At 45.3% G+C, this 26625-nt stretch overlaps 1 protein-coding gene across 4 annotated transcripts in view; it reads left to right on the top strand.

Moving 5' to 3' along the window:
• Positions 1 to 26625, top strand: part of sema3b (sema domain, immunoglobulin domain (Ig), short basic domain, secreted, (semaphorin) 3B) — a 378357-nt gene that overhangs the window by 192288 nt on the left and 159444 nt on the right. For 3 of the 4 annotated variants that reach the window (XM_087994087.1, XM_087994085.1, XM_087994086.1), the window contains exon 2: positions 12947 to 13103. In XM_087994087.1, coding sequence (XP_087850213.1) covers positions 12995 to 13103 — 109 coding nt within the window. In that variant the 5' untranslated portion in view covers positions 12947 to 12994. Of the gene's footprint in view, positions 1 to 12378; positions 12520 to 12946; positions 13104 to 26625 lie in introns of those variants that run through there. The other variant, XM_087994084.1, reaches the window with a different exon arrangement.

Below are 26625 nucleotides of genomic sequence, written 5' to 3'. Positions count from 1 at the left end.
ATCCACAATCACCAACAATCTGTCACTTGATGCTGAAATCAACACTTGCATCAAAAATCTGCAACTGTTATGTCCAAACTGAGTATAAGAATGAGAGACAAGAGCAATCTGACTGAGAACAGTGAATTATGATTGGGGGTGGCACAGTGGCTCAGTGGTTAGCACTGCTGCCTCACAGTGCTAGGGACCCAAGTTCGATCCCAGCCTCGGGCGACTGTCTGTGTGGAGTTTGCACATTCTCCCTGTGTCTGTGTGGGTTTACTCCCACAGTCCAAAGATGTGCAGGTTAGGTGAATTGGCCATGGTCAAGGTAGGGGAATGAGTCTGGGTGGGTTGATCTTCGGAGGGTTGGTGAGGGCTTGTTGGGCCGAAGGGCCTGTTTTCACACTGTAAGTAATCTAATCTATTCAACCTCTGCCTATAGCTCAATGAACTGATTGGTCTTAACCCCATGGGCATTCATACCTCCAGCATAAGGACAGCTGAAAGTTTGATATGAAGCTGGTAGGTGTTAACACTGATAACAGGGATAGAGTAACCTACAGGCTGTGACCTCGAGAGGCTGACTGTTTGGAAGGGTATTGGAAGAGGCGAGGAGAAACCAAAAGCTCAACTGTCCGAGAAGAGTGCCCATAGAAGCCAGAGGGCAGTGAATTGTATAGCTCCTCAAGCCACTGTCTCCCTTTGCAACAGTGGCTTAGGCTGCATCAGAATGAACTTCCTGAGCCACATCCAGTGGTACCCAACACAGAGTTAACCACGACGGTGCAACCCATCACCTTGAGACAGAAGGTTACCACCAGCACAATAAGGTCAAAAGTTACACAACGCCATGGTGTAGTTGATCAGGGTTATTTGAAACCACAAGCTTTCAGAGTGCTGCCCCTTTGTCAGATGAAGTGATCCTCCCCATCATGACTCCAGCACAACAACACCAACCTCCTGCACTCACTTGGAACTAATAAAATGCCCACTGCACTTCAAAGCAGTGTTAACAAATAGAAATCAGCACCAAGCTGCATTAGTCATAGAGTCATAGAGATGTACAGCATGGAAACTTCAATCCAACTCATCCATGCTGACCAGATATCCTAAATTAATCTAGTCCCATTTGCCAGCAACTGTCACATATCCCTCTAAACCCTTCCTATTCATGTACCCATCGAGATGCTTTTAAATGTTGCTATCGTACCAGCCTCCACACCTCCTCTGGCAACTCATTCTATACATGCACCACCCTTTGCATGAAAATATTGCTCCTTGAGTCCCTTTTAAACTTCCCTTCTCACCTTAAGCCTATGCCCTCTAGTTTTGGATGCCCCTACCCTGGGGAAAAGACCTTGCCTATTTACCCTATCCATGCCCCTCATGATTTTATACATTTCTGTAAGGTCACCCCCTCAGCCTTCAACCCTCTAGGGAAAACAGCCACAGCCTGTTCAGCCTCTGCCTAGAGCTCAAACCCTTCAACCCTGGCAACATCCTCGGATTTCTTTTCTGAACCCTTTTAACTTTTGTAACATCTTTCCTATTGCAGAGAGACCAGAATTGAATGCAGTATTCCAAAGCAGCCTAGCCAATGTCCTGCACAGCTATTACATAATCTCCCAAATCCTATACTCAATGCACTGACCAATGAAGCCAGGTAACCAGGAGCTTGTTCAAAGAGTTATGTTTTCAGTAGCATAATAAAGGAGAAGAGGAAGGGGTCCTGGTGGAAGAATTAGAATTAAAGTTGAGTGGTTTAGAAAGGAAATACCAGATTACATTCCTCATCTGATCATATCTTTGGATTAATGCACTCGTTCAGTTGATAATAATAGTAATAACTTCTGGTTTATCAGCCCAGTGTTGATGCTAAAGCAGGGGTTCTGCGATGAGAGTGAGACGTGTACTGAAATATTTGGCGGATGTTTTATTTTGTGTGTGTGGCTTGTGCTAGTTTTGGCTTGATGGTGTGGAAAATAGAGGAATGTTTTGCTGAGTTGCACTCGCACTGACAGTTTTAATGGAAGGCAGCTGAGGAACTGCAAAGAGCAGAGGCTACAGTTCAGTTCGCTGGCTCTGTGTCCATCTCACCTGCATGTCAATGCGGTTGAAGTAATTTGCTGGGATGATCTTATCACAGAAATGACTGGGCTCATGAAAGACTGCTATCTGTTTCGGTGGTTCCATCAGTTAATTGCAGTGTGTCAGGAGGAGAGCTGCCTAGAGGCTGTAGGTAGATCAACCTTCCAGGGTGGACTGGTTTCGTGAGATTGTTTAACGCATTCCTCCCACTGACTATGTTCATTATGGAAGAAAGAGGTAGAGCTAACTTTATGAAGCAAATATGGTCCATTCATTTAATGTCAGTTATTTCAGCTTTCCCTTTTCCAGTTAGCTTGAGTTCAGTTACACAGCCACAATCTGGATGAAGAGGGCATGAAGAGGTTACAATGGGATATTGATAGGATAACCTAGGAGGCATCTGATACCTGGAATGGGTGGGTTCACTTCTGAGCAAAGGTTGTGCAGGCTAGGCTTATATCTCTTGGAATACTGAAGAGTAAAAGGTGGCTATAAGATCCTGAATGTAGCAAGGAGGTTTTCATTTGTGGGAGAATCTAGAACTAGGAGTTACTTTTAACAGTAAGGGGGTTATCCATTTAAGAGAGATGAGGAGAAAAGTTTTCTCTCAGAAGGTCGTGAGTCTTTGGAAATCTGTTCTGCAAGCAGTGGAGGGAGCAGAGTCTTTAAATATTTTTAAGGCAGAGATGGATAGGTACTTGACTCTTCTTGAGATTCTTCCATAGATGAGAATGTGGATTTGAGGTTGCAATTAGATCAGCCATGATCTTTTTAAATTTAAAGTTTGTTTTTAAAAAATGATAGAACAGGCTTAAAGTGCCAAATGGCTTGTTCCTGCTTCTAAGTCACATGCTTTATGTTCAGGAGAGTGCATTACCAAATAATGAGGAGCTCAAAGTTAATTCAACGACAGAGACTCAGTGTTGCCTTGCTATATATACTATAAACACAAATGCTCATTGCAGTAAGACATCAGTGCACAGTGGCCAGGCATAGCAACCATTACAAACTCATTTTTAACCTTTCTTATTCCAGGGCACTGCAGTAACTATTGGCTCTGCTCAAACATCAAACAGGGAGAAAGTGAGGACTGTAGATGCTGGAATGATGAATGGCTTATGCCCAAAATATTGATTCTCCTGCTCCTCAGATGCTGCCTGGCCTGCTGTGCTTTTCCAACACCACACTTCTCGACTGAAACATTTAATAATCAAACTTTTGTTCTGAACTGTACAAGTCCTACCACCACATGAACTTGAATAAGAATAAAATTGTGCCAGAATTTCTTATGACGACATTGTTTTGGAGTTTACATTAAACATACAAAGGGGGTAGCAGAGTAGTACAGCTAGCATATGCTGGCTCCATAAGCCAGAGATTGCTGACCTGAAACTATCCAATGTTCTGTTAATGCCAAGGATAGGTACAGGAACTTTTAGGCATTCCTGTGGCAGAATGGGAGAGTCCCCCACATGTGAGCCAGGAAACCAGGGTTCAAGTCCTTCTTGCTTTAGAGGTGTACAATGACTTGTCCAAATGTGTTGAGTAGAAAATATCCATTTACATAGTAGCAAAGTGTTTATAATACCAGTTTGGTAACCTGGAGGACAGGACTAATTATATGGAATCAGACAGATTGTATTTCCTCAATATTGTGGGGAGAATCCTTGAGTGGGAAATAGATAATATGAACTTTCTGCAAATGCCTGGTTAAAGATACTCATAGCAAGTGGGGCCATAGGGGAGTCAGAGTTGACCACAGTTGTGGTCTTCTGTCCTGAAGGTGCATTAGTTGGAGTAAGTATTTCTTGCCTGATGCCAGATGATCACTTCTAGAAAGCTGCTGGGCTCTGTGCATGGAGAGTGGCCCCTCTACTGGACTGATTTGCTGCCTGCTTTATTACAGTGTCATCATTATCATAGGATCCCTACAGTGTAGAAGTAAGCCATTTGGCTTATTGAGTCCACATCAACCCTCCAAAGACCATCCCATCTAGACCCAGCTCCTATCTTTGTAATCTTGCAATCCCCATGGCCTAAACCACCTGGTCTGCATATCCCTGGACACTATACGCAATTTAGCACAGCTAATTCACCTAGCCTGCAAGTCCCTGGACACTCTGGGAGATTTAGCATGGCCAATTCACCTAACCTGCAAGTCCCTGGACACGATGGGCAATTTAGCATGGCTAGTGCACCTAACCTGGTCATCTTTGGACTGTGGGAGGAAACCAGAGCACTCCACAAAACCCACACAATCCTATCAACTTTATTCTCTTCCTTTGAGGTGGCAGCATCCTGGGAAGCCATTCTGAAGCAGCGCCCTTATTCCCTCCCTCCCTAGTCACTGCCCATAACCCTGTCTGTGCTATGTGGGAACTTTAAACACAAGTTCAAATCCCACCCCTGCAGTCCTGGAACTTGAATTGAGTTGATTAATCTGTAATTCAATGCTGGCAGTATTAATGGTGACAATAAAACTACCTGGATTATCTTCAAAAGAAATCCCACTGGGTTTACTTGTTTCTTTGTGGAAGGAAACCTGCTATCTTTTTGCAGTCTTCCCAGTGTGTGACTCCGGAACCATAGCAATGTGGTTGACTCTTAATTGGTTTCATATGTGATCTAGCGAGTCACTCAATTCAAGAAGGTGACTCCATACCATCTTCCCAAGGACAGTTATAGATGGGCAATAACTGGTGGCTTTGCAGTGATGCCCAGATCCTATGAATGAACCTATGGAGTACTCTGCTGTCAAATTATATATCCATACCACTTTCTAAGGCTGTAAAGTCTAACTGGGTAAGCTCATACACAGTTTCTTAAAGGGTGCAGGTCTGGTATTTATCATTATTTGGGAGCTTGCTCATTATCTTGCTTATTTATGTGTCCCACTATGATCCAAACTATTTCATTTAACTATGTATGCTATCTAAAGTGTGACTGAGAGGTAGATTACATGTACGGAAACTAACTGTTTTGTTGAGATCATGTAACCTGGCATTTTCTCAATGATTCAACCTCAAATCACTGGGTTGGTTTAAGATTCATTATTGTTCTGGATGAACTATCTAAACTCTTTGATGAAGCAGATGGTTCAGTTTGTGTTTTGGTCTGTGTTTCCTCCTCTACTTTGCCAGTTCAGAAGACAAACATGCCACAGAATCCCAGTTTCCCATCAGTGACAACACTGATGTGAAAAATCAGAACTTAACCTGTGTGGTGAGGGCTTAGTGTTGTTAGGTGTAGTGCACTGAGATTTAGTTAGTTAGGAACACAGGAGGAGGAGGTTTTGTTTTGTTCATGGGGTATGGGCATCACTGTCTTGGCAAGTGTTGACTACCCTTCCCTAATTGCCCTGGCGAAGATGATAGTGAGCTGCCTTCTTGAACTGCCTCATTCTGTGTTTTGCATGGACACCCACAGAGCTAGTGAGGTGTGAGTTCCTGCATTTTGACCAAACTGTTGTGAAGGAATGAAAATGCGGTTGTAAGCCAGGACGGTATGAATTTCTTTCTAAATTTGTTCATGGGATGTGAATATCACTGGCAAGGACTGCATTTTTTGCCCATCCTTATTTGCCCAAAGTTAGGAGTCAACTGCATTGCTCTGGAGTCAAGTGGAGGCTAGATTGGGTTAGGACAGATCTCCCTCCTTAAAGAACATTAGTGAACAAACTGGTTTTCACAACAATAGAAAATGGTTATCATGAGACCAACTTTTTATTAAATTCAAATGTCACCATCCACAATGGTGGAGTTCAACCCCACATTCTCAGAACATTGTCCTGGGGCACTGGATTACTCGCCCAGTGATATTATGGTGGCTCAGTGGTTAGTACAGCTGCTTCACAGCACAGGGGACCTGGGTTCAATTCCAGGCCTTGGGCGACTGCCTGTGTGGGGTGTGCACGCTCTCCTCATGTCTGTGTGGGTTTCCTTCGGGTGCTCTGGTTTCTTCCCACAGTCCAAAGATGTGCAGGTTAGGTGGACTGGCCATGCTAAATTGCCCATAGTGTTCAGAGATGTGCAGGTTAGGTGGGATAGTCATGAGGAGCAGGAGTTACTGGGATATTGGAGTTGTGGGTGGGATGCTCTTCAGAAGCTTGATGGGCCGAATGGCCTCTATCTGCACTGTAGAAATTCTATGACAATACCACTGCACTGTTGCCTCTTACTTGGTGGGGAACTTGCAGGTGGCATTGTTACCATGGATCTGCAACCCTTCTAGGAGATGGAGGTCTCTGATCTGGAAGATAACGTCAGAGGAGTTTCGGAGAGTTACTGCAGTGCATTGTCCTCATGCAGGAGGGTAACCTTTCATCCATCAACCTTATCATTCATGCCTGACCAGTATTGCAACTCTATACACCTCCCTTGCTTCTGTAACACTTGCTGCTCTTATCTAACAAAAATCTACCTCTGTTTTAACATCTTCAAGTGACGCCTTTGCCTGAACTGATTTTTGGTGGAAATTATCCCAGATTTCCACTTAGAGTCATAGAGATGTACCGCATGGAAACAGACCCTTTGGTCCAACCTGTCCATGCCGACCAGATATCCCAACCCAATCTAGTTCCACCTGCCAGCACCTGGCCCCTATCCCTCCAAACCCTTCCTATTCATATACCCATCCAAATGTCTCTTAAATGTTGCAATTGTACCAGCCTCCACCACATCCTCTGGCAGCTCATTCCATACACGTACCACCCTCTGCATGAAAAAAATGCCCTTTAGGCCTCTTTTATATCTTTCCCCTCTCACCCTAAACCTATGCCCTCTAGTTCTGGAGTCCCCGACCCCAGGGAAAAGACTTCATCTAATTACCTTATCCGTGCCCCTCATAATTTTGTAAACCTCTATAAGGTCACCCCTCAGCCTCCGACGCTCCAGGGAAAACAGCCCCAGCCTGTTCAGCCTCCCTGTAGCTCAGATCCTCCAACCCTGGCAACATCCTTGTAAATCTTTTCTGAACCCTTTCAAGTTTCACAACATCTTTCCAATAGCAAGGACACCAGAATTGCATGCAATATTCCAACAGTGGCCTAACCAATGTTTTGTACAGCCGCAATATGACCTCCCAACTCCTGTACTCAATACCAATAAAGGAAAGCATATCAAGTGCCTTCTTCACTATCCTATCTACCTGCGACTCCACTTTCAAGGAGCTATGAACTTACACTCCAAGGTCTCTTTGTTCAGCAACACTCCCTAGGACCTTACTAATAAGTGTATAAGTCCTGCTTAGATTTGCTTTCCCAAAATGCAGCACCTCGCATTTATCTGAATTAAACTCCATCTGCCACTTCTCAGCCCATTGGCCCATCTGGTCAAGATCCTGTTGTAATCTGAGGTAACCCTCTTCGCTGTCCACTACACCTCCAATTTTGGTGTCATCTGCAAACTTACTAACTGTACCTCTTATGCTCGCATCCAAATCATTTATATAAATAACAAAAAGTATAGGGCCCAGCACCGATCCTTGTGGCACTCCACTGGTCACTTGTGTGGAGGAGTGCTTCTTGACAGTACCCCTGAACTGTCTTCATGATTTGGAGATGCCGGCGTTGGACTGGGGTGTACAAAGTTAAAAACCACACAACACCAGGTTATAGTCCAACAGGTTTAATTGGAAGCACTAGCTTTCGGAGCGACGCTCCTTCATCAGGTGGTTGAAGGAGCAGCGCTTCAAAAGCTGGAGCTTCCAATTAAACCTGTTGGACTATAACCTGGTGTTGTGTGATTTTTAACCCTGAACAGTCTTGGTCTCATTTTAATATATTCCCCTCACAAGGGGAAATAGTCTAGGTCTATCTGCTCTAATTATATTAAGTAGCTATAAAGTTATTAATTCTGTAGTGAGCGACTTTGCGAAACACAGTTAGCTTGTATCATGTGCATATTATGTTGAAGTCAATTGAATTTTTTTTTAAAAAAGCACTGTTTGTGAAAGGATAAAGTTTTCCCAGTGGATATGTTTCTGAGGGACAGACAATTTGTGCAGACAAATCCCTCGTGTGCCTGACAGCCTCTGAGCAGCTGAGAATCAAAGTGAGGGTCCAAAGTCCAAGTGGATATCCCAGGGAGCTGAGGATCACCCCATCTTGCCACTCCCTGAAATAATTGATCGACTAAAGCTTGGCCGTGTGACAGGAATATCATTTGGTGGTTTTTCTCCATGTTTGTAAACCTCCTGTTGATATGTTGTAAAACAAATAATTCTGCTTCAAACCTCAAGGCGCGCTGCCTTAAAAAACATCTTTGATCTCGTTACCACATCTGTCGAGATTATTCGAAACAGCTGGGAGGGAATAGCACAATTCTGGTGCAGCAGTTTCAGTGTGAATCAGCCCGTTTGAGTTCCAGCTGTGAATTCCTCTCATTCCTTAAACATTTTTGCGGGTGTCAATGTATGAGCAATTAAGCTGCGAATTCCATCAAATGAGATACATTTCTAAATCAAAATCTCCGGATTGATTATTGAATTACAACAGCAAATTCACCGGAAAAACATATAAACATTTGAATGAGGAGTGAGTAGGCCATTCAGCCCCACAAGCCTGTTCTGTCATGGCTGATGTGATTGTGACCTCAATTGCACTGACACAAGTGGTTTGGAATAGAGTGCTGGCAACAAGGCATGGGATGTCAAATCTGTTACCTCTGTCAGTGTGACAGCACACACCAGACATTTCATTACTAAAGCCTCACTGTGGCTTTGGTGAGATACAATGCTTTTAAGCACAGACTATAGGACTTCAAATAAAATTACTATGACTCAGCCACGCTCTGGGTAGTTGTCCACCTCTGATCGCACCCACCAAACCCTACATGCCTCCACCGCCTAGATTAACAAAGGGCGTCTGTTGCTTGGAATGCCGCCACCTCTGAGATCCCCTCCAAATCAAACTGTCTTAACGCGGAAACGTATTATCATTCCTTCTTTGTCACTGGGTCAAAATCCTGGAACTCTCTCTGTCACAGCTCCATAGGAGCGCCTACACTCCAAGGACTGGCATCTTTCAAGAAGGCGGCATGGTGGCTCAGTGGTCAGCACTGCTGCCCCACAGCACCAGGGACCCAGGTTTGATCCCAGCCTCGGGCGACCATCTATGTGGAGTTTGGCCATTCTCTCCATGTCTGTGTGGGGTGCTCTGGTTTCCTTCTACAATCTAAAGTGTGGGGGTTAGATGGATTTGCTGTGCTAAATTGCCCTGCAGTGTTAAGGGATGTGAATGTTAGGTGGATTAATTATGGGCAATGGGGGATGCTTTTTGGAGGGTTGGTGCTGACTTGATGGGCTGATTGGCTTCTTTCTGCACTGTTGGAAATCCATGATCATTTCTTGAAGATTGTAAGGGATGGGCAATAAATGCTGGCCCATGAATGAATACAAAAAGAAAAATATACTGTAAAGGGAAGAAAACTCTCAGTAGAGTAATTTGAGTAAAAAAGCTGCTTCCTTCCAATGTCTACCTTGAATCACAGAATAACAACTGAGCCTCAGTGCTGCCCTAAACATGTATAATATAGAACGCTAATTAGAAAACAGAGATATGGCATTTAGGTGATTTTTCCAAATGCAAAGACTGGTCCCCATAACAGAATGGAGGGGAGGCGATGGTCTAGTGGCATTATCACTAAATTATTAATCCAGAGACCCAGCGAATAGAACATGGAACAGTACTAGCCCTTCGGCCTTTGATGTTGTGCCGACCTTTTATCTAACTCTAAGATCGAACTAACCTACATACCCTTAAATTTACTACCATCCATGTGCCTATCCAAGAGTTGCTTAAATGTACTTAATGTATCTGACTCTACTCCCACTGCTGGCAGTGCATTCCATGCATCCACCACTCTTTGTGTAAAGAATTGACATCTGACATCTCCCCAAAACCTTCCTCCAATCACCTTAAAATTATGCCGCCTTGGTTACAGCCGTTTCTGTCCTGGAAAAAAGTCTCTGGCTGTCCACTCTATCTGTGCCTCTCATCATCTTGTACACCTCTATCAAGTCACCTCTCATCCTGCTTTGCTCCATTAAGAAAAGTCTGAGCTCCCTTAACGTTTTCTCATAAGACATGCCCTCCAGTCCAGGCAGCATCCTGGTAAATCACCTCTGTACCCTCTCTAAAGCTTCCACATCCTTCCTATAATGAGGCAACCAGAACTGAACACAATATTCTAAGTGTGGTCTAATGTTCAGGGGATCTGTGTTTGAATCCTGCCAATGGCAGATGGTGGAATCTGAATTCAATAAATATCTGGAACTAGGAGTCTAATGATGACTATGAATCCATTGTCAAGGGAAGAAAACCCTTTCTTTTGGGAAGGAAACTGCCATCCTTACCTGGTGTGACTCCAGATCCACAGCAATATGGTTGACTCTTAAATGCTCTCTGGGCAATTAGGGGTGGGTAATAAATGCTGGCCCAGTCAGTGGCACACACATTCCATGAATGACCTTAGACATTGATGCAAAGTGTCCCAAGTTTCACTGTGTCCCTCAACACATCATCATGGACCTTGGAATGTGCCAGTCTGCAACACTCGGTCAAGGTCAACTCCTTGTTCTGGAAAACCAAGAATACATATCTGAGAAATCCATATTTTTGCTGGAGTTCAGGACCTTTCCTTCTACATTGTAGGTACTCCATTACTACACATATTGGTTTGGTTCAGCTGATAGTTCCTTGACCTCTGTATCAATAACCTTGTCAGGATCAAATCCCTCTCAACAGAATTGAGTGAGCAATCAATGTCAGCGTTTCAGTGCAGCGTTGAGCGAGTGTCACACTGTCAGAGGTATGCTGTGTTTTGCATGGGATGTCTTGCATGGTGGATCAGTGGTTAGCACTGCTGTCTCACAGCACCAGGGACCTGGGTTTGATTCCAGCCTTGGGCGACTGTCTGTGTGGAGTTTGCATTTTCTCCCTGTGGGTTTCCTCCCACAATCCCAAGATGTGTGGGTTAGGCTGAATTGGCTGTGCTAAATTGCCTGATACTGTTCAGGGATGGGTAGATCATTAGTCAGTGGTAAATGTAAGGTAGGGGAATGGGTCTGGGTGGGTTACTCTTCAGAGGGTCAATGTGGACTTGTTGGGCCGAAGGGCCTGTTTCCACACTGTAGGGATTTTATGTCAAAACATGGTCCTGCCTGCCCTTTTGGGTGTAAATAAATCATCCCACTTGAGTGAACAGCAGCGGAGTTATGTCCTGACTGATGTCCTTCCCCAGACAACCACTATCTCATTTGTGATTTGTGGGAACTGACAAGTTAGTTGCTCCACTTGTCCAGTTAACAATGGTGACTATCCTTTATAATAAATCAGTTGACTGTGCAGCACTTTGGAATGCCTTAAAAATGTGAAAGGCACTTGTGAATGTCAAATATTTTTCTTTGATTGCTCATCACTCTTTCAGAGTGCTAACTGCATAAATCTAATAACCCAAACAGCCTGCGTCTCCTGATCCAACTGTCCCATTGTAGTAAACCATGAGCTCCCTCATAACTGAGTATATGACATTGGACCCTGATGGCTCTTGAAACATGTGGGGAATCACTTATACACTTAACCCAACCTTCCCCGTCAGCTCTCCCTTTTCATCATCCTGACAGATATAGCGTCGGGTGGAAAAGGACCATTAGGTAAAGCGGGTCAGGAGTCAGAGGGTTAAATTAAAAAGCAGATTGCTGGATGGAAGCGGGCATCAACCTCATATCCATTGAGCACTGTCAGAAAGTCAAGTTTTAAAAGGAAAAGTCACTATCAGACACATTGAGGATAGTGGCACCTTTTCTCTGAGAGTGTCTGCCTCCCCATTATAGTCACACTTCTCCCCACACTTGCCTCTTCAGTACAGCGAGACAGAACATCCCTCTCTAAAAATTCAACCCTCATCTTTCAGAGTTTGATGGGAAGGAGTTTGGGGAAATAATGGGGGTTGGGTGTCTCTGCACAACACACCCCTGGACCACTGCCTGGTGCTGGGCAGTCTGTCTATCATCAGTTGGGTCACTGGGCTGTGTAATTTATTCGGCAATTTGTATGGTCCTTCAGAGAGAGAGAGAGAGACACACACAAACACACAGGCAGAAAAAAAGCAGCCTTCACTATTGTGGTTCACATCTGACATCCTACCAACCACCCCTCCCCAACCGCCTTGTTGAATACTGAAGGGAGATTAAGTATTTTAGCAGGGTCGCTTTGAAAAAGTTGAAAAGCGGCTTCTCTGTTCATTATATATATTTTTTTCACCGTGCAGCGTGCTTGCACTCTCTCTCTCTCTCTCACACACACACACACACAGACGCACGCATTTCACCCCTCCCTTTCCCTGCATCCCTGTGAGCCAGTGCTGCCTCGCACACTGAGGAGAATGTAGCTATACCAGGGACATATTCAGGCTGGAAAAGGAGGCTCCTGTCAGCGAGACACAAACCCAGGTAACACGGGGAAGGGGATCGGGGTAGGAGGAGGAAATCATTTGCAAAAACAAAACCCTCCTCTCTGTACCTGTTCGGCTGCAAACAGTCACAAGAGGGCTTGACTAAATTAAAAGTGGATTCCAGGAACTGTTGCTTTTAGAATGGGGAGCAAGGAATGTGTGCAGCGCAGAAACATAGAGGGACGCAGCAGGTTGGAATTGGTTCGCTGAAGTGGAATCTATTTATTTATTTCCCACCCTCCCATTAGCTCCTTTTGTTTTATTTAAAAGGGTGGGGACTCTGTGTAAACTTTCGGCTTTTCCTTCCCCACGTTGCTCGTACCTGTGTGCCCGCTTTGGGAGTCTCACCGTTTGGAAAAGGGCTCGGTCTAAAGCCGCTGTGTGTGGTTCCTGCATTTGTTTTTGTTTTTGTTTTCTCTCTGTAGGGTTTGACTGAGAGGGTAGGGAGCAACTCCAAGCCGGAGACTTTGACCATGCCTACCCTGTCCAAGTGTCTCTTACTCCAACTGCTCATCGTGCAGGCGCTTGGAACCCAGGACAGAACCCTCAGCAACAAGCCCAGGCTGAAGCTGTCTTACAAGGGTGAGTAACTTTGTTTGTCCGGGATTGGAGGGCGACCCGGTTCATTCCAGGGCGACACTCCCACCCTTGTTTGTCTCTGCAGGTGAGACCCCAATTCTTGTTCGACTCTGTCCTCAGTGATCTCTGAAACACTCGGGCAGGGAGAGGCAGCGAATCTCAGCCCAGACTTAATCCGCACCGAGCTGCGCTCCACCTGCATATAATCACAGCGCGGGGAGACGTGCATTGACATAGCGCCCTTTCACCACTTCAGGCTGTCCAAGGCGGTGTACGGTCGCTCTTTGGCGGCTAACCCGCGCACAGTAAGCCGCATACCCCCCCCCAAGCGGCTGTGAGACCCACCACCCCATTAATCCTCAAGTCGGGACAACTGAAGTGAGACTCACTGGTCTGTACTTAATAGGGTTGTCTCTACTACCCTTTTTGAACAAGGGAACCACATTTGCTATCCTCCAGTCCTCAGGCACTATTCCTGTAGACAATGATGATTTGAATATCAATGCCAAAAGCTAGGAAATCTCTTCCCCTGCTTCCCAGAGGATCCTAGGATAGATCCCATCCAGCCCAGGGGACTTGTCTATTTTCACACTCTGCAGTATTTCTAATACCTCTTCCTTGTGAACCCCAATCTCTTCTAGTCTAGATACAAGTATCTCTGTATCTTCCTCGCCAACATTTTCATTTTCTATAGTGAACACTGTCGAAAAATATTTATTTAGTGCTTCCCTTATCTCCTCTGACTCCACAACTTCCCGCTTATTATCCTTGATTGGCCCTAATTTAACTCTCGTCATTCTTTTATTCCTGACATACCTATGGAAAGCCTTAGGGTTTACCCTGATCTTATCCGCCAACAACTTCTCATGTCTCCTCATGGCTCTTCTGAGCTCTCTTTTTAGGTCTTTCCTGACTTGCTTGTAACCCTCAGTTTCCCCCGCCTGGATGGACAGTGAGATCTCAGCATGGGTGATCCCATCGAGAGTTGGCACAGGGAATCTAGTCTCTGCCCAGCCAACATCTGCATTGTTTCTGTGGTAGTGGGATATGGTCTCCAGGAGGCAGCGGATCGGCTTTGAGTTAGCACAATCCGGGTTCCCTTTAACCCACTGGAAATGAAACCAAGTTCCTTTTACTTGGTCTCCCATGGTTCTGTTCTTCTAAACAGGCACCCGGAGCCTATGCTGCATTTAGAAAATGGGAGTAGGCCGTTCAGCCCTTAGAGTAATGGTGTTGGCACCCAACACCTGTTTCCAGAGGGTGCTTTTAATATAGAGTTTGGCAGCCAGTGTGATTCCAGGGGCACTGAAATGCTGGAGCTGATACCTGTGCTTATCAATGAGTGCAGGGAGTCCTGTTGCACAGCAGGTAGCATTCCTGCCTCTGATCTAGAAGCCCCAGATATGTGAAACTTGAAAGAGTTCAGAAAAGACTTTCAAGGATGTTGCCAGGGTTGGAGGATTTGAGCTATAGGGAGAGGCTGAACAGGCTGGGGCTGTTTTCCCTGGAGTGCTGGACGGTGAGGGGTGACCTTATAGAGGTTTACAAAATCATGAGGGGCATGGAAAGGAGAAATAGCCAAGGTCTTTTCCCTGGGGTGGGGGAGTCCAGAACTAGACGGCATAGGTTTAGGGTGAGAGGGGAAACATTTAAAAGGGACCTAAGGGGAAACTTTTTCATATGGAAGGTGGTGCGTGTATGAAATGAACTGCCAGAGGAAGTGTTAAATCTGGTAAAATTACAACATTAAAAGGCATCTGGATGGGTTTATGAGCAGGAAGGGTTTAGAGGGATATGGAGAAAGTGAGGATTGCAGATGCTGGAGACCAGAGTTGAAAAGCGTGGTGCTGGAAAAGCACAGCAGGCCAGGCAGCATCCAAGGAGCAGGAGAATCGACGTTTCAGGCATAAGCCTTTCTTCAGGAATGAGGCTAATTTTTAGAAGGATATGGGCCAAGTGCTGGCAAGTGGGATTAGACCAATTTAGGATATTGGTTGGCATGGATGAGTTGGACCAAAGGGTCTGTTACCGTGCTGTATAGCTCTGTAACTCTGACTTTATATAATTTCTACTCCAGGCTTTGATAACCATTGAAAGTGCAACTCTAACATGGGGAAACAGGTTGAGCATCGACCCAGAAAGTCCTTTCAATACATGCCATTAGCAGGCAGTAACAGTAGGAGAGACACCTGATTAGCATTGCTTCATGTGGAGCACATGCCTCGGGCCACCGGGATCGACAGGTTGGATGCAGGAAGGATGTTAGCCTTAGTGGAAAAGTTGGGGTCCAATACCAGGTACATAGACTGTTAGTAAGTGATAGGCTATTTCGGACCGAGATAAAGAGGAATTGTTTCCATCAGAATCTTCGGAGTTTTTCACCCCAGAGGACTGTGGATGTTCAGTTGTTGATTTGATTTATTACTGTCACATGTTCCTAAGTAAAGTGAAAAATGTTGAGTGTTCAAGACTGAACTCAACAGATTTCTAGATAGTAACAAGAATCAAAGGATATGATAATGTAGGAAAGTGGTGTTAAAATAGAAGATCAACAATGACCTACATGAATGGCACTTGAGGGCTGAATGGCCTGCTCCTGTTTCTGATATTTCTGCATCCTTTGGCTTCAGGCTAGTGCCCTCTTCCAGAAAAAACAATCGAGGGAAACACATGTCAATGTGTTGTCTCCTGCATCTCCATGTCCAAATGGGTGCAACTATGTCTTTTTTTTTAACCCAGTAAAAAAAACTGTTTTAATGGTTAGGCTGCTCACTGACTGATGGGCTTATGTTGGTGAACTGATGGGGCAGGGAAATAATTGCATTTGTATCGCTTCTTGCAAATAAATATCCCAAAGCACGTTACAACTCTTAACGTTCACCTGTACCTGTGTTTTTGTTTTTGCTGCTGTTTACCTATTATTTACTTATCTATGCTACTTAACTCTCTGATCTGTCTGTATTGCTGGCAAGACAAAACTTTTCACTGTGCCTCAGTACACGTGACAATAAATTCAATTCAACCAACGATGTTCTTTCTGAAGTGCAGTTAAGGTTATAATGGCAGAAGCACCACAGTTAGTTCACGAGGAGGAAGCTCCTGTGAACAATGATGACCATATTGTCTGTCCTTCTAGGGACCTTTTTACACTCCTCCTCAGCAAACATGTATGTTCAGTGTCTTACCTGAAAGACACCTTTTACTGGCACGGAGCTTCCCGCTGAGTATTGCACTGCCATCTCAATTTGGATTTTGTATTCCAGTCCCTGGAGTGAGATTTGAATCCAGGATGTTCTGACTCAGTATATTGCTGACTGAGTCATAACTGACACGTTCTATACATATAACTTTAACTATGTAGTCATGTGGCAGAATTGTCCAACTTGCCAATATGAATTAGTACTGGCAGAGGTTGGACAGGTCAGGTCTGCTGTGCTTCGAAGGTTGAAAGAGTTAGTGTTCTGAGACAGAGAGGTCAAGTGTAGGTGTTAAATACTGCTCAGGTTTGTTGAACGGGCCATCTGTTTGGGGTTGTGGGGTTTTGCTGGTTGTGTTGGATGAGTCTATGGAGGTCGGCATTCGCTGCTATAATCATTGTTTGAACTGTTTCTCTGAGTGAAGGAGTTCCTGAGTTTGACGCATTGGATTTCTATGAAATCCAAAGTTCCGGTGCAGAGCTCACGTATCTGAAAAACAACAAGGAGGAGATGAATGGGGAATTTGTGACAGCAAAGAGCTCCTGGGGTGTATAACTGCGCAGTGTCTCTGTGAGGAGCAAAAAGGGGAAGGGAGTCAAAATAAATTCCTTTTGGAAAACAGCAGGCAGAAATTTCCAGAGAGTGTTTGCACAATTCGGCTTTCCGGCATGTGTTGGAAAGAGGGAAGAAATGGTCATCTCAGGAAGTGTAATGTGAGATTGAAGAGACACAGCCCATGCTTTAATGATTAAAAGGGGAATGATCGTTTGCTGTGCTGCCTACATTTGGCATGGTTTTCCCCAAAGTCTGGGAACATGGGTTCACATACTTTCCAAACCTGAATCTCACCTTCCTGCCCTCTATCTATTGCAGCATTCTGCCCTGATTGCAGTGATTGCAAACAAGGATCTTACGATAGCAAATTATATCTTTTATTGCGATCTTGATTGAGAGATAAATATTGGCTGGAATACTGGGGATAACACCCACTTCCTTCCCTGAGTTAGTCATGGGATCTCTAACCTCCACTTAATAGAGTGGATTTAACATTGTAGGTCTAGAAACCTTCAGCAAGTGCACCTTGAACAGCTATGGGTGACACAGTGGCTCAATGGTTAGCGCTGCTGCCTCACAGCAGCAGGAACTCCGGTTTGATTCCAGCCTAGGGTGACTGACTATGTGAAATATTCACAGTCTTGCTGCATTTGTACGGATCACTCCTAGCTGCTAAGGTTTCCTCCCACAGTCCAAACACATGCAGGTTATGGTGGACTGGCCATGCTAAATTGCCCCGTGGTGTCCATGGATGTGCAGGCTAAGTGGGTTAGCCATGGGAAATACATGGTTACAGGGATTGAGTGGGATGCTCTTCAGAGGGTTGGTGTGGAATCTATGGGCCTGCTTCCACACTGTAGGGATTCTCGACTATGATTCTATAGAGGAGAAGAAAATGAGGACTGCAGATGCTGGAGATCAGTCAAAAACTGTGGGGCTGGAAAAGCACAGCCAATTAGGCAGCATCCCAGGAGCAGGAGAATCGATGTTTTAGTCATAAGCTCTTCATCAGGAAAGAGGGAGTGGCCCAAGGGGCCTGAGAGATAAATGGGAGGGGGTTGAGGATGGGGAGGGAAGGTAGCTGGGAACGTATTAGGTAGATAAAGGTGGGGGGATGGTGTTAGATCAGAGTGGAAGGTGGAGTGTATAGATGGAAAGGAAGATGGACAGGTCATGAGGGCAGTGCTGAGTTGGAAGGTTGGACCTGGGATAATATCGGGGTGGGGGGGGAGAATGAGGAACCTGGTGAAATTGCTGTATGAACCCTAATGTGGGTCTTGAATGCATAAGTACAGCAAGTAATCGGGAGTGTTAATGGCATGCTATGATCCTTTCAAGGGGAATTGGGTTCAGGAAGGTTATGCTTCAGTAATACGGGGCATTGGTATTAAGTAGGATAGGAACCCACCTAAAACAGAGATGAGGAAACGTTTTCTTTTAACCGAGGGTTGCTAGTCTTTGGAATTGCCTTTCTCAAGATGGTGGGGGCGCAGAATTGAAGGGCCGAGTTGCCACAGTTATTCCTTGTGTGTATGACTTTCTGACTCCCTGACTGTGAGACCCCATTGAGGGATGCCTGGGGCTGATACCCTGCCTCTGAGCTCAGGTCTACCCGATCAAGCATGTTGCTTCAAACAAAAAGATCTGGGTCCTCTAGTTCATAGGATCATGTATCGCATTCCCCAGCACAGTCCCCTGTGGTCTCTTTGGGGCCCCCAGCACCACACTGAATGCCAGTTTGTGAAATGGATTAACACAGGAGCAGGAGTTGACCACTCAGCCTCTGGACCCTGTATTTCTGTTCAATATGGTCACCACTGATGTTGGGTTTCAACTCTACTTTCCATTCTCGCTTCCTTGAGATAACAATCAGCTGCCTGTCCCAACCTTAAATGTGCTCCAAGGATTGAGCATCGATAGCCCTCTCGGGTAGGGAATTCCAAAGTGATGGGTAGCTGATCTGTCCCTGTGTAAATGCTCCTGATGAAGGGCTTTTGCCCGAAACATTGACTCTCCTGCTCCTCGGATGCTGCCTGACCTGCTGTGCTTTTCCAGCACCACACTCTCGACTCTGATCCCCAGCATCTGCAGTCCTCACTTTCGCCAGGTGTAAACCCACCCTGATGCCTCACTATGTGTGGGAGGTCTAGTGGTACAATCGAAAATCCGATTTGACTGTTGTTGCGTCAGTTCAGTTAGGGTTTTAGGGGCTTTGTACATGCTCCAAGCCTGTGAAGTCTATAGCAGATACCTCAGCCCCAGTTACCAGATAGCTTTTGTCGTCAGCTATTCTAATAAAGCACATAGCGTGTATATAAACTCAGCACTCTCTGAATTTGGAGTTTCTTAAAGGGGCAGTACCATCCCGGGGATTAGATGTGGGAGCAATAAATATCTAATAAACCCTTTTTTTCTTTGTTTGCCAAACTTCCTTGCACTGTTGAGAAGCAGAGATCTTAACAACGCAGGATTTCATTGCGTCTCTGTCCACTGACCGGCATCTGCATTTTCAACATCTGCAATAATTTGCTTTTATTTGAGATGTACCTGGGAGTTTCTAAATCTTTTCCCTCACCCCATGACAAAAGCAGTTGATTCTTGCAATCGCTGCTGTGTTATGATAAAGGCGTGACTTCCAATGTTTGGTTTGGAGGATTTTATAATCTGCTCGTGGGCTGTATGGAAGTCGAATGCTGAGGTTTGGAGGGTCACAACAGAATCAAGAGGTGACGGTGCCTCCCGGGCTGGGAGCAGGGTGTAGAGGGGAAGGAGCAGCCTTTTTCTAGAGCCATCCCTGTGTTTTCTCCTGGGGGGGGTTAGCTCAGGTCACAGCAGGGAGGGTCCTCCAGGTTTAAACTATAGAAGGATGCTCAGTTATCCCATTGTGTCTGAGAGAGCTTTTTTTTGCCAGCTCGCTAATCCCACTGCTTCCCTAGCCCCACCACATTCATGTCACAGAAAACAGGCCTTTCGGCCTGTCAAATCTACACCTATCCCACTTCCCAATATTTGGCCCTTGAATGTTATGCTCATCCAAAGTTTTAAAAAAAAAAGGGTGTGAGGTTACCTGTCTCCAGGCAGGGCATTCCAGATCCCCCCCCACCCCCCTTCACCATCTGGGTGAAAAGGCTTTTCCTTTTGTTCCCTCTAATCTATTTGATTTCAATTTAGAATATGTCCCCCCTCCCCCTTATTGCACATTCAAGCAATAGGAGCAGCTGTATGAAACTAAAATTTGTACAACATAATCTCCCTGCTCTATGATCTATGCCACGACTGATAAAGTCAACCACAAAAGAATCACAGCAGGCCAGAAAGCTGACCTTATCTGTGATGCCTGATCTGTGCACAGACAGGATTCCTGTATCGTTATTGAATTACGCAAAAGGCCATTTAAGAGCACAGGGAAAGAAGAACAGCGGAGGCTATTTGGCCCATCAGACTTTGTGTAGCTTCCTTGCAGTATGGAAGCAGGCTCTTCGGTTCAATGAGTCCACACTGACCCGCCGAAGAGTGACCCACCCAGACCCATTCCCCTGCCCTATGTTTCCCCCTGAGTAATGCACCTAACACTACTGGCAATTCAGCACGGCCAATTCACCTGACCTGCACACCTTTGGACTGTGGGATGATACTGGAGCATCCAGAGGAAACACACCCAGACACTGGGAGAATGTGCCAACTCCACACAGACAGCCACCCGAGAGTGGAATCGAACCCGGGTCCCTGGCGTTAACCACTAAGCCACCGTACCACCCCATCATTCAGTAAGATCATGACTGATCCACCGCTTCATTTGTCTGAATTCCACAATCCTTGGCTCCTTTGTCAATCAAACTCTGCGTAGCTCACCCTTGAGTGTATTCAATGACCCAGTCTCTGTTGCTGTCTGTGGAAGAGAATTTCTAAAATCAGTGACTCTCAGAGAATCCATCCTTCCATCAGAAAATTGTGTCTTTGAGTGAGGTCATCTCTTATTCTGTTAAATCTATTTTTCTAATCGACTTATTCGGAGATGTTATTACACACCTCTGGCGCAGCTGGGACTTAAACAAAGGCTTCCTCGGTCCAGGGGTAGGGGCACTACCACTGTGCCACAAGGGGGCCTTCACCTTCCATTCAAAACTCCAAATGGACATCAGCCCAACCTGCTCAATGTTTCCTCCTGAGCCATCTCCTTCTCCCCAGGAATCAGCAGAGAGAACCTTCTCTGAGCAGCTTCCAAAGCTATTCGGCCAATTGATTCTGCATTCGCTCTTTCATCGAGCAGTCCAGTTCGATTAGATTAGATTCCCTACAGCGTGGAAACAGGCCCTTCGGCCCAACAAGTCCACACCGACCCTCCGAAGAGTAACCCACCCAGACCCATTTCCCTCTGAACACTACTGGAGCACTCGGAAGACACTGGGAGAATGTGCAAACTCCATACAGACAGTCACCCAAGGTTGGAATCGAACGTGGGACCTTGGTGCTGTGAGGCAGCAGTGCTAACCTATCTCTATCAGGTTGACTGCAGTTCCTTTTTCGAAGGTTGCTCTCCAATCTGGATTTGTTACCTAAATAGACAGTGTGAGAAAAATCCGAAACATTCATTGGATTTAAAAAACAGTTTATCCTCTTGCCATCCCTGCTGATCGCCTTAAATCTGGACCCACTGGTTTTTGACTGGAGGAAAGCTACTGTTGGATACAGTCCCATCTGGGTGGGGGCAGAATCAGTCAGGGTCTGGGCTCCCGATTATAGTTTCGTTGATGACACTCTCTCCCCTGCATTGGGAGTGAGCACAGAGATTGGCTGTTCCTGTGACTTTGAGCAACGAACTCCATATCCTCCATCAAAGCTCATTCGATGGACAGTGTCCACTTGGGTGACTGACCAAAGCGTATAAATCAAAGCCTTCACGGAGAGGAAGAGTTGGGCAGTAGGTGGAGCCACAACAAGGCCCCCCACCCCCCCCCTCACCCCCATACCCACCCAAGCCAACTTCCCTGCCCAGAAATAATGACACAGTTTAGAAGGGCAGTAGCAAACCTTAGACCAGGTTATGCCAACAGTTCACCCCTGTCATATTGTGCTGTAAAATGTTAACAGAAGTAGAGCTGGCATTTCCTGCTCTTACCACCTCTTCCATGTAGACCTCACTGACAGAGTTAGAGGTGATAGGGCATGTCATGTAACTGCCCCCCCCCCCCCCATATGCTTCCATTTAGCAAAGCAAAATGCAGACATGCTAACCTTGCCAGGGATTGACGTCAATGATAGGGAGGAACAGCCGTAAGATTGACAGTACCGGATTCCCTTAGCGATCAATCACTCAGACCAGGGATTGTAGTTGGAAAATTGGAAGATACAGATTAGAGCTATTTTTACAGGCTGAATTATTAGCCCAGCTGAATAAATCTACAGGGAACTCCTCCTCCTTCCACCTCTCCCAATTCCCCCCACCCCCATCCATCACCCTCATCTAAGACAGATACCTTTAATGCCAACAACCAATTGCCTGCCCAGAACTACATTTAGTTGAAATCAAGGAATACCTTTAGGTGAGCAGAAGTTAAATCCTTCTTCAGACATGTCCCTGAAATCTCCTACAGGAATTTCTAGGCTAATATAGGACTTTGCTTTGGCCGCATTTGGCATACTGTTCACTGTATATGTTCTGGTCGCCACATTACCAAAAAGGATGTGGATGCTTTGGAGAGGGTGCAGAGGAGGTTCATGAGGGTGTTGCCTGGTATGGAGGGCACTGGCTATGAAGAGTGGTTGAGTAGATTAGGATTATTTTCATTAGAAAGACTGAGGTTGGTGGAGGTGGCCTGATGGAGGTGTACAAAATCATGAGAGGTATAGACAGGGTGGACAGCAAGAGGATTTTTCCCAGAGTGGTGGACTCAATTACTAGGGGTCACGAGTTCAAAGTGAGAGGGGAAAGGTTTAGGGGTAATATGCGTGAAACATTCTTTACACAGAGGGCAGTGGGTACCTGGAATGTGTTGCCAGCAGAGATGGTAAAGGAGGGCACGATAGCGTCATTTAAATGTATCTAGACAGATACATGAATGGGCAGAGAGCAGAGGGCTACAGATCCTTGGAAAGTAGGCGACAGGTTTAGATAGAGGATCTTGATCGGCACAGGCTTGGAGGGCCGAAGGGCCTGTTTCTGTGCTGTAATTTCCTTTGTTCTTTTGTTGTAATATGTCTCTGGTGACCTGGGCAAGTGTCGTGGTAATGAGCTAGTTTGGGTGGAGTGGGTAGAGTTACCATTATTATGTTGGTGAAATATTCCAATTAGCTCTTTGAGGCCTAGGGTATCACCTTGTAGAATGGCAGGGTGGGAATGAGAGAGGGCTGAATGGTCTACTCCTGCTCCTATTCCTCACATCTTTAAAGAGCTAATTTTGCTACAGTGGGTTAGATGGCCAGCATGTGCATCAGATTAATACCAACTGTGTGGAGTTCAATGGTCTGAATGAATTTACCTAAGATCTTCTAAGAGCACCTTCTAAATCCATGACCACTTCCATCTAAAAGGACAAGGGCAGCAGATACATGGGGACACCACCACCACTTCCAGGTTCCCCTCCAAGCCACTCAATGTCATAGCTTGGAAATGTATGGCTGTTCTTTCACTGTCACTGGGTCAGAATCCTGGAATTCCCTCTTTTAATGGCATTGTGGGTCAATCAACAGAACGTGGACTGGGTAATGGTTCAAGAAGAAGCTCACCACCTTCTCAAGGTTAGAAGTCATAGGACACCAGGTTATAATCCAAAAAGGTTATTTGAAATCACAAGCTTTCAGAGTGCTGCTCCTTTGTCACCTCCACATCACTCCTTCTCCAGGAGCAACTGAGTATGGGCAATAAATTTTAGGCGAAAATGAGGACTGCAGGTGCTGGAGGTCAGAGTCAAGATTAGAATGGTGCTGGAAAAACACAGCAGGTCAGGCAGCATCCAAGGAGCAGGAAAATCGACGTTTCGGGCAAAAGCCCTTCATCAGGAATCCTAGGCCAAGTAACGATACCCACATCCCACGAGTGAATAATTAAAACAGTAGACTCTGGGCCTATCACCTCATGCTGCCCCTTGTAAAAAGGAAGCAGTGTCTTTAGAACAATTAGAATCATCGATTAGTTGAATACAAAGGAATGCCTCTGGCAGGGAACTAAATAAGGAGACAAAAAAGCTTCAGGTGCTGGCATCCAAGGTAGACAAGCAGGATGCTGGAAGAACACAGCAAGTCAAGCAGCATCAGGAGGTGCAGAAGGTAACGCAAAGCATTGACTTCTGCACATCCTGATGCTGCCTGGCTTTCAGTGTTCTTCCAGCTTCCTGCCAGTCGAAACTGAATACGGAGAAGCCAGTGACTTTAGCTGATTTAGCTTTCGAGCATCAGGAACTTGAATGCTTGAAATCACATATTTGCCTCCCATTCCCCCAGTAGGGGCCTGGACGATGCTAAGACCGGATATGTGCGACGACACTGAGCCTATGGGGCATTATCCGAATTGTATGCGCATTTGCAAAATCTATGGGACAGATGTGCCTCAAGAACTGACTGAGTTTCTCTGCTTTCCTGTCGACCTGGCAGGAGGCTGTCTGCTAAACAGATCAGCAATGAGAGTGCTTCTTTACTGTTACAAAGCCAGCCTTTTGGAAACTAAGCAAGCAAGTAATCTTTCTAGCTGGAGACCTGCCCATTTTTGTCATATATCTGTCCCCTTTTGTTCTTCCACTCTGTCTTTCTACATTCCACTAACTTTCATGTTTCAGCTCAGCAACAGCAACAACTTCACTTGTGTCTTTATTGGCGTTAAGTGCCATAAGGATGGGACTGTTGTAAAATAAACGTTTTTTGATGTCTGCTTAAATAAGGGCAGATTTGAAAAAAAAGAGCTGGGTTTCAGGGACAGATTTTGAGGGTTGTGTTAAGAGGTGCAGAGGGTTGGAAATGCAATTCACTCCAAAGAGGAGAAAACATAGTCACCATTGGTGAGCGTATGTAAAGGGACAGAATTGGGGGAATGCAGAGGGATACAGAGCTGGAGGAGGTTACAGGATTCATGGCTTCTGTATTTTGTGCTAAACAGGCTAATGGCAGTGTTTTGTACAGACTGCATTGTATTAAAGGGCCTTTGTCACCAGAGTCTGTATGCTACTGGAAGCGGGAACAAGGCATTAAGTAGAGGCTCCATGCTTTTAGCTTCTCTGTGGCCATCCACACAAACAGGTCTTTCGATGGTTAAATTCCATCCATATTCTATGGCTTAAGGGAGGTGTGGAATGTTTCTCCATGTTAAGGGCACTTTAAAGATGCAAGTTGATGTTCTTGTTGAATTGCCTGAGGAATTAAACCATTGTTGCAAGTCAATTAACCAGTTTTCCATTTGTTTTCATTCAATTTCTGTGAATAGAAGAAAGACTTACTTTTTTTATATTGTACCTTTTATCACCTCACAGTATCCCAAAGCAACTTGCAGTCAATTAAATACTATTTCTTTTGATACATATTTGTAGAAACTCGACCATGTTTCTAGGATGGCAGATCGTTCTTTTGCTTGGAATTAAGTCTGAAATGTCACAGCTGAGTCATTCTGTCAGGATGCACTGTGACCTCATTCTCATTTTGGAGATTAAAGCTGATCTCCTGAGGGAGAATTTTCATTGAGAAAGTCAAACCTTCTCATTGACATCATTGACATAATTTACCCATAATCCTTGACTGCTAACAAAGTGTGTCCTCAGCATATTGTTGTTGTCAATTTTGGAATCTAGGACATTGGCTTTCTGTTCGATTCCCATGGATAGATCTGCATTGTTTAGGATATCTGATGATCTGAAAGTGGTTTCAGAGACAGTAGAACAAATTAGGAAAAGCTCACAGTTTGGATTGCAAATTTGGCTTTGCTCCATGCGCAACTCAGTCTGGATCTCAGCTACTCCCAGCAGACCACTGAGCTAAGATTTTTAAACACAATCTGCTTGCATTGGAGGTTTGTACTGCTTCACATAATTATTGTAATTTGTCAGGGCAAAGAGCTTTAAAAACAGTAGCAATAACAGGTCCCTTGACCCCCTCCCAAGACTGCTTTCTGATTCAGTAAGGTCATGGCTGATCACCACCTGCAGTTATGGAATCCCCACAGTTAGAGGCCATTCAGTCCATCAAGAGCATCCCACCCTATCCCTGTAACCCTGCATTAATATGGCTAATCCATCTAACCTGCACATCTCTGGACTGTGGGAGGAAACCGGAGCACTCAGCAGAAACTCCCGCAGACACGGGGAGAATGTGCAAACTGTATACAGTCACCCGAAACTGGAATCAAACCTAGGTGCCTGGCACGGAGGCAGCACTACTAAACACTGAACCACTCTGCCACCCTTATTCTCTGCCTAATCTCTTGATTTTGTGGATGTTCGCCGATGCCATTTATCCCTGTCTCAAATATATTCAGCGACTGGCCATTTGCAGTCCTCTGGGATAAAGAATTCCAAAGGTTTCTAACCATCTGGGTGAAGAAATGTGTCCCCTTCTTTGTCCAAAACGATTGACCTCTCGCATCAAGACTGAGCTGTGACCCTGGACTCTCCAACCAGGGAAAACTGCCTCTGAGCACCTACCATTTCAAATCCTTTTCAGAATTTTGTACTCTTCAATGAAGATGAAGTGTATAAAATCATGCAAATTATTAACGCAATCTAAATGAAGGGTTGAAGCCAATTTACAGGAGGCACAATGAAGTGGAAAGTGGTGGATCTTGAGGTGAAGCA

Source organism: Chiloscyllium plagiosum, unplaced genomic scaffold (genome assembly GCF_037043375.1).
Source record: "Chiloscyllium plagiosum isolate Xiang-an unplaced genomic scaffold, Cpla_swu_hap1 HiC_scaffold_14, whole genome shotgun sequence".
Lineage (NCBI taxonomy): Eukaryota > Metazoa > Chordata > Chondrichthyes > Orectolobiformes > Hemiscylliidae > Chiloscyllium > Chiloscyllium plagiosum.
This window is presented reverse-complemented; position numbering and strand designations above follow the sequence as displayed.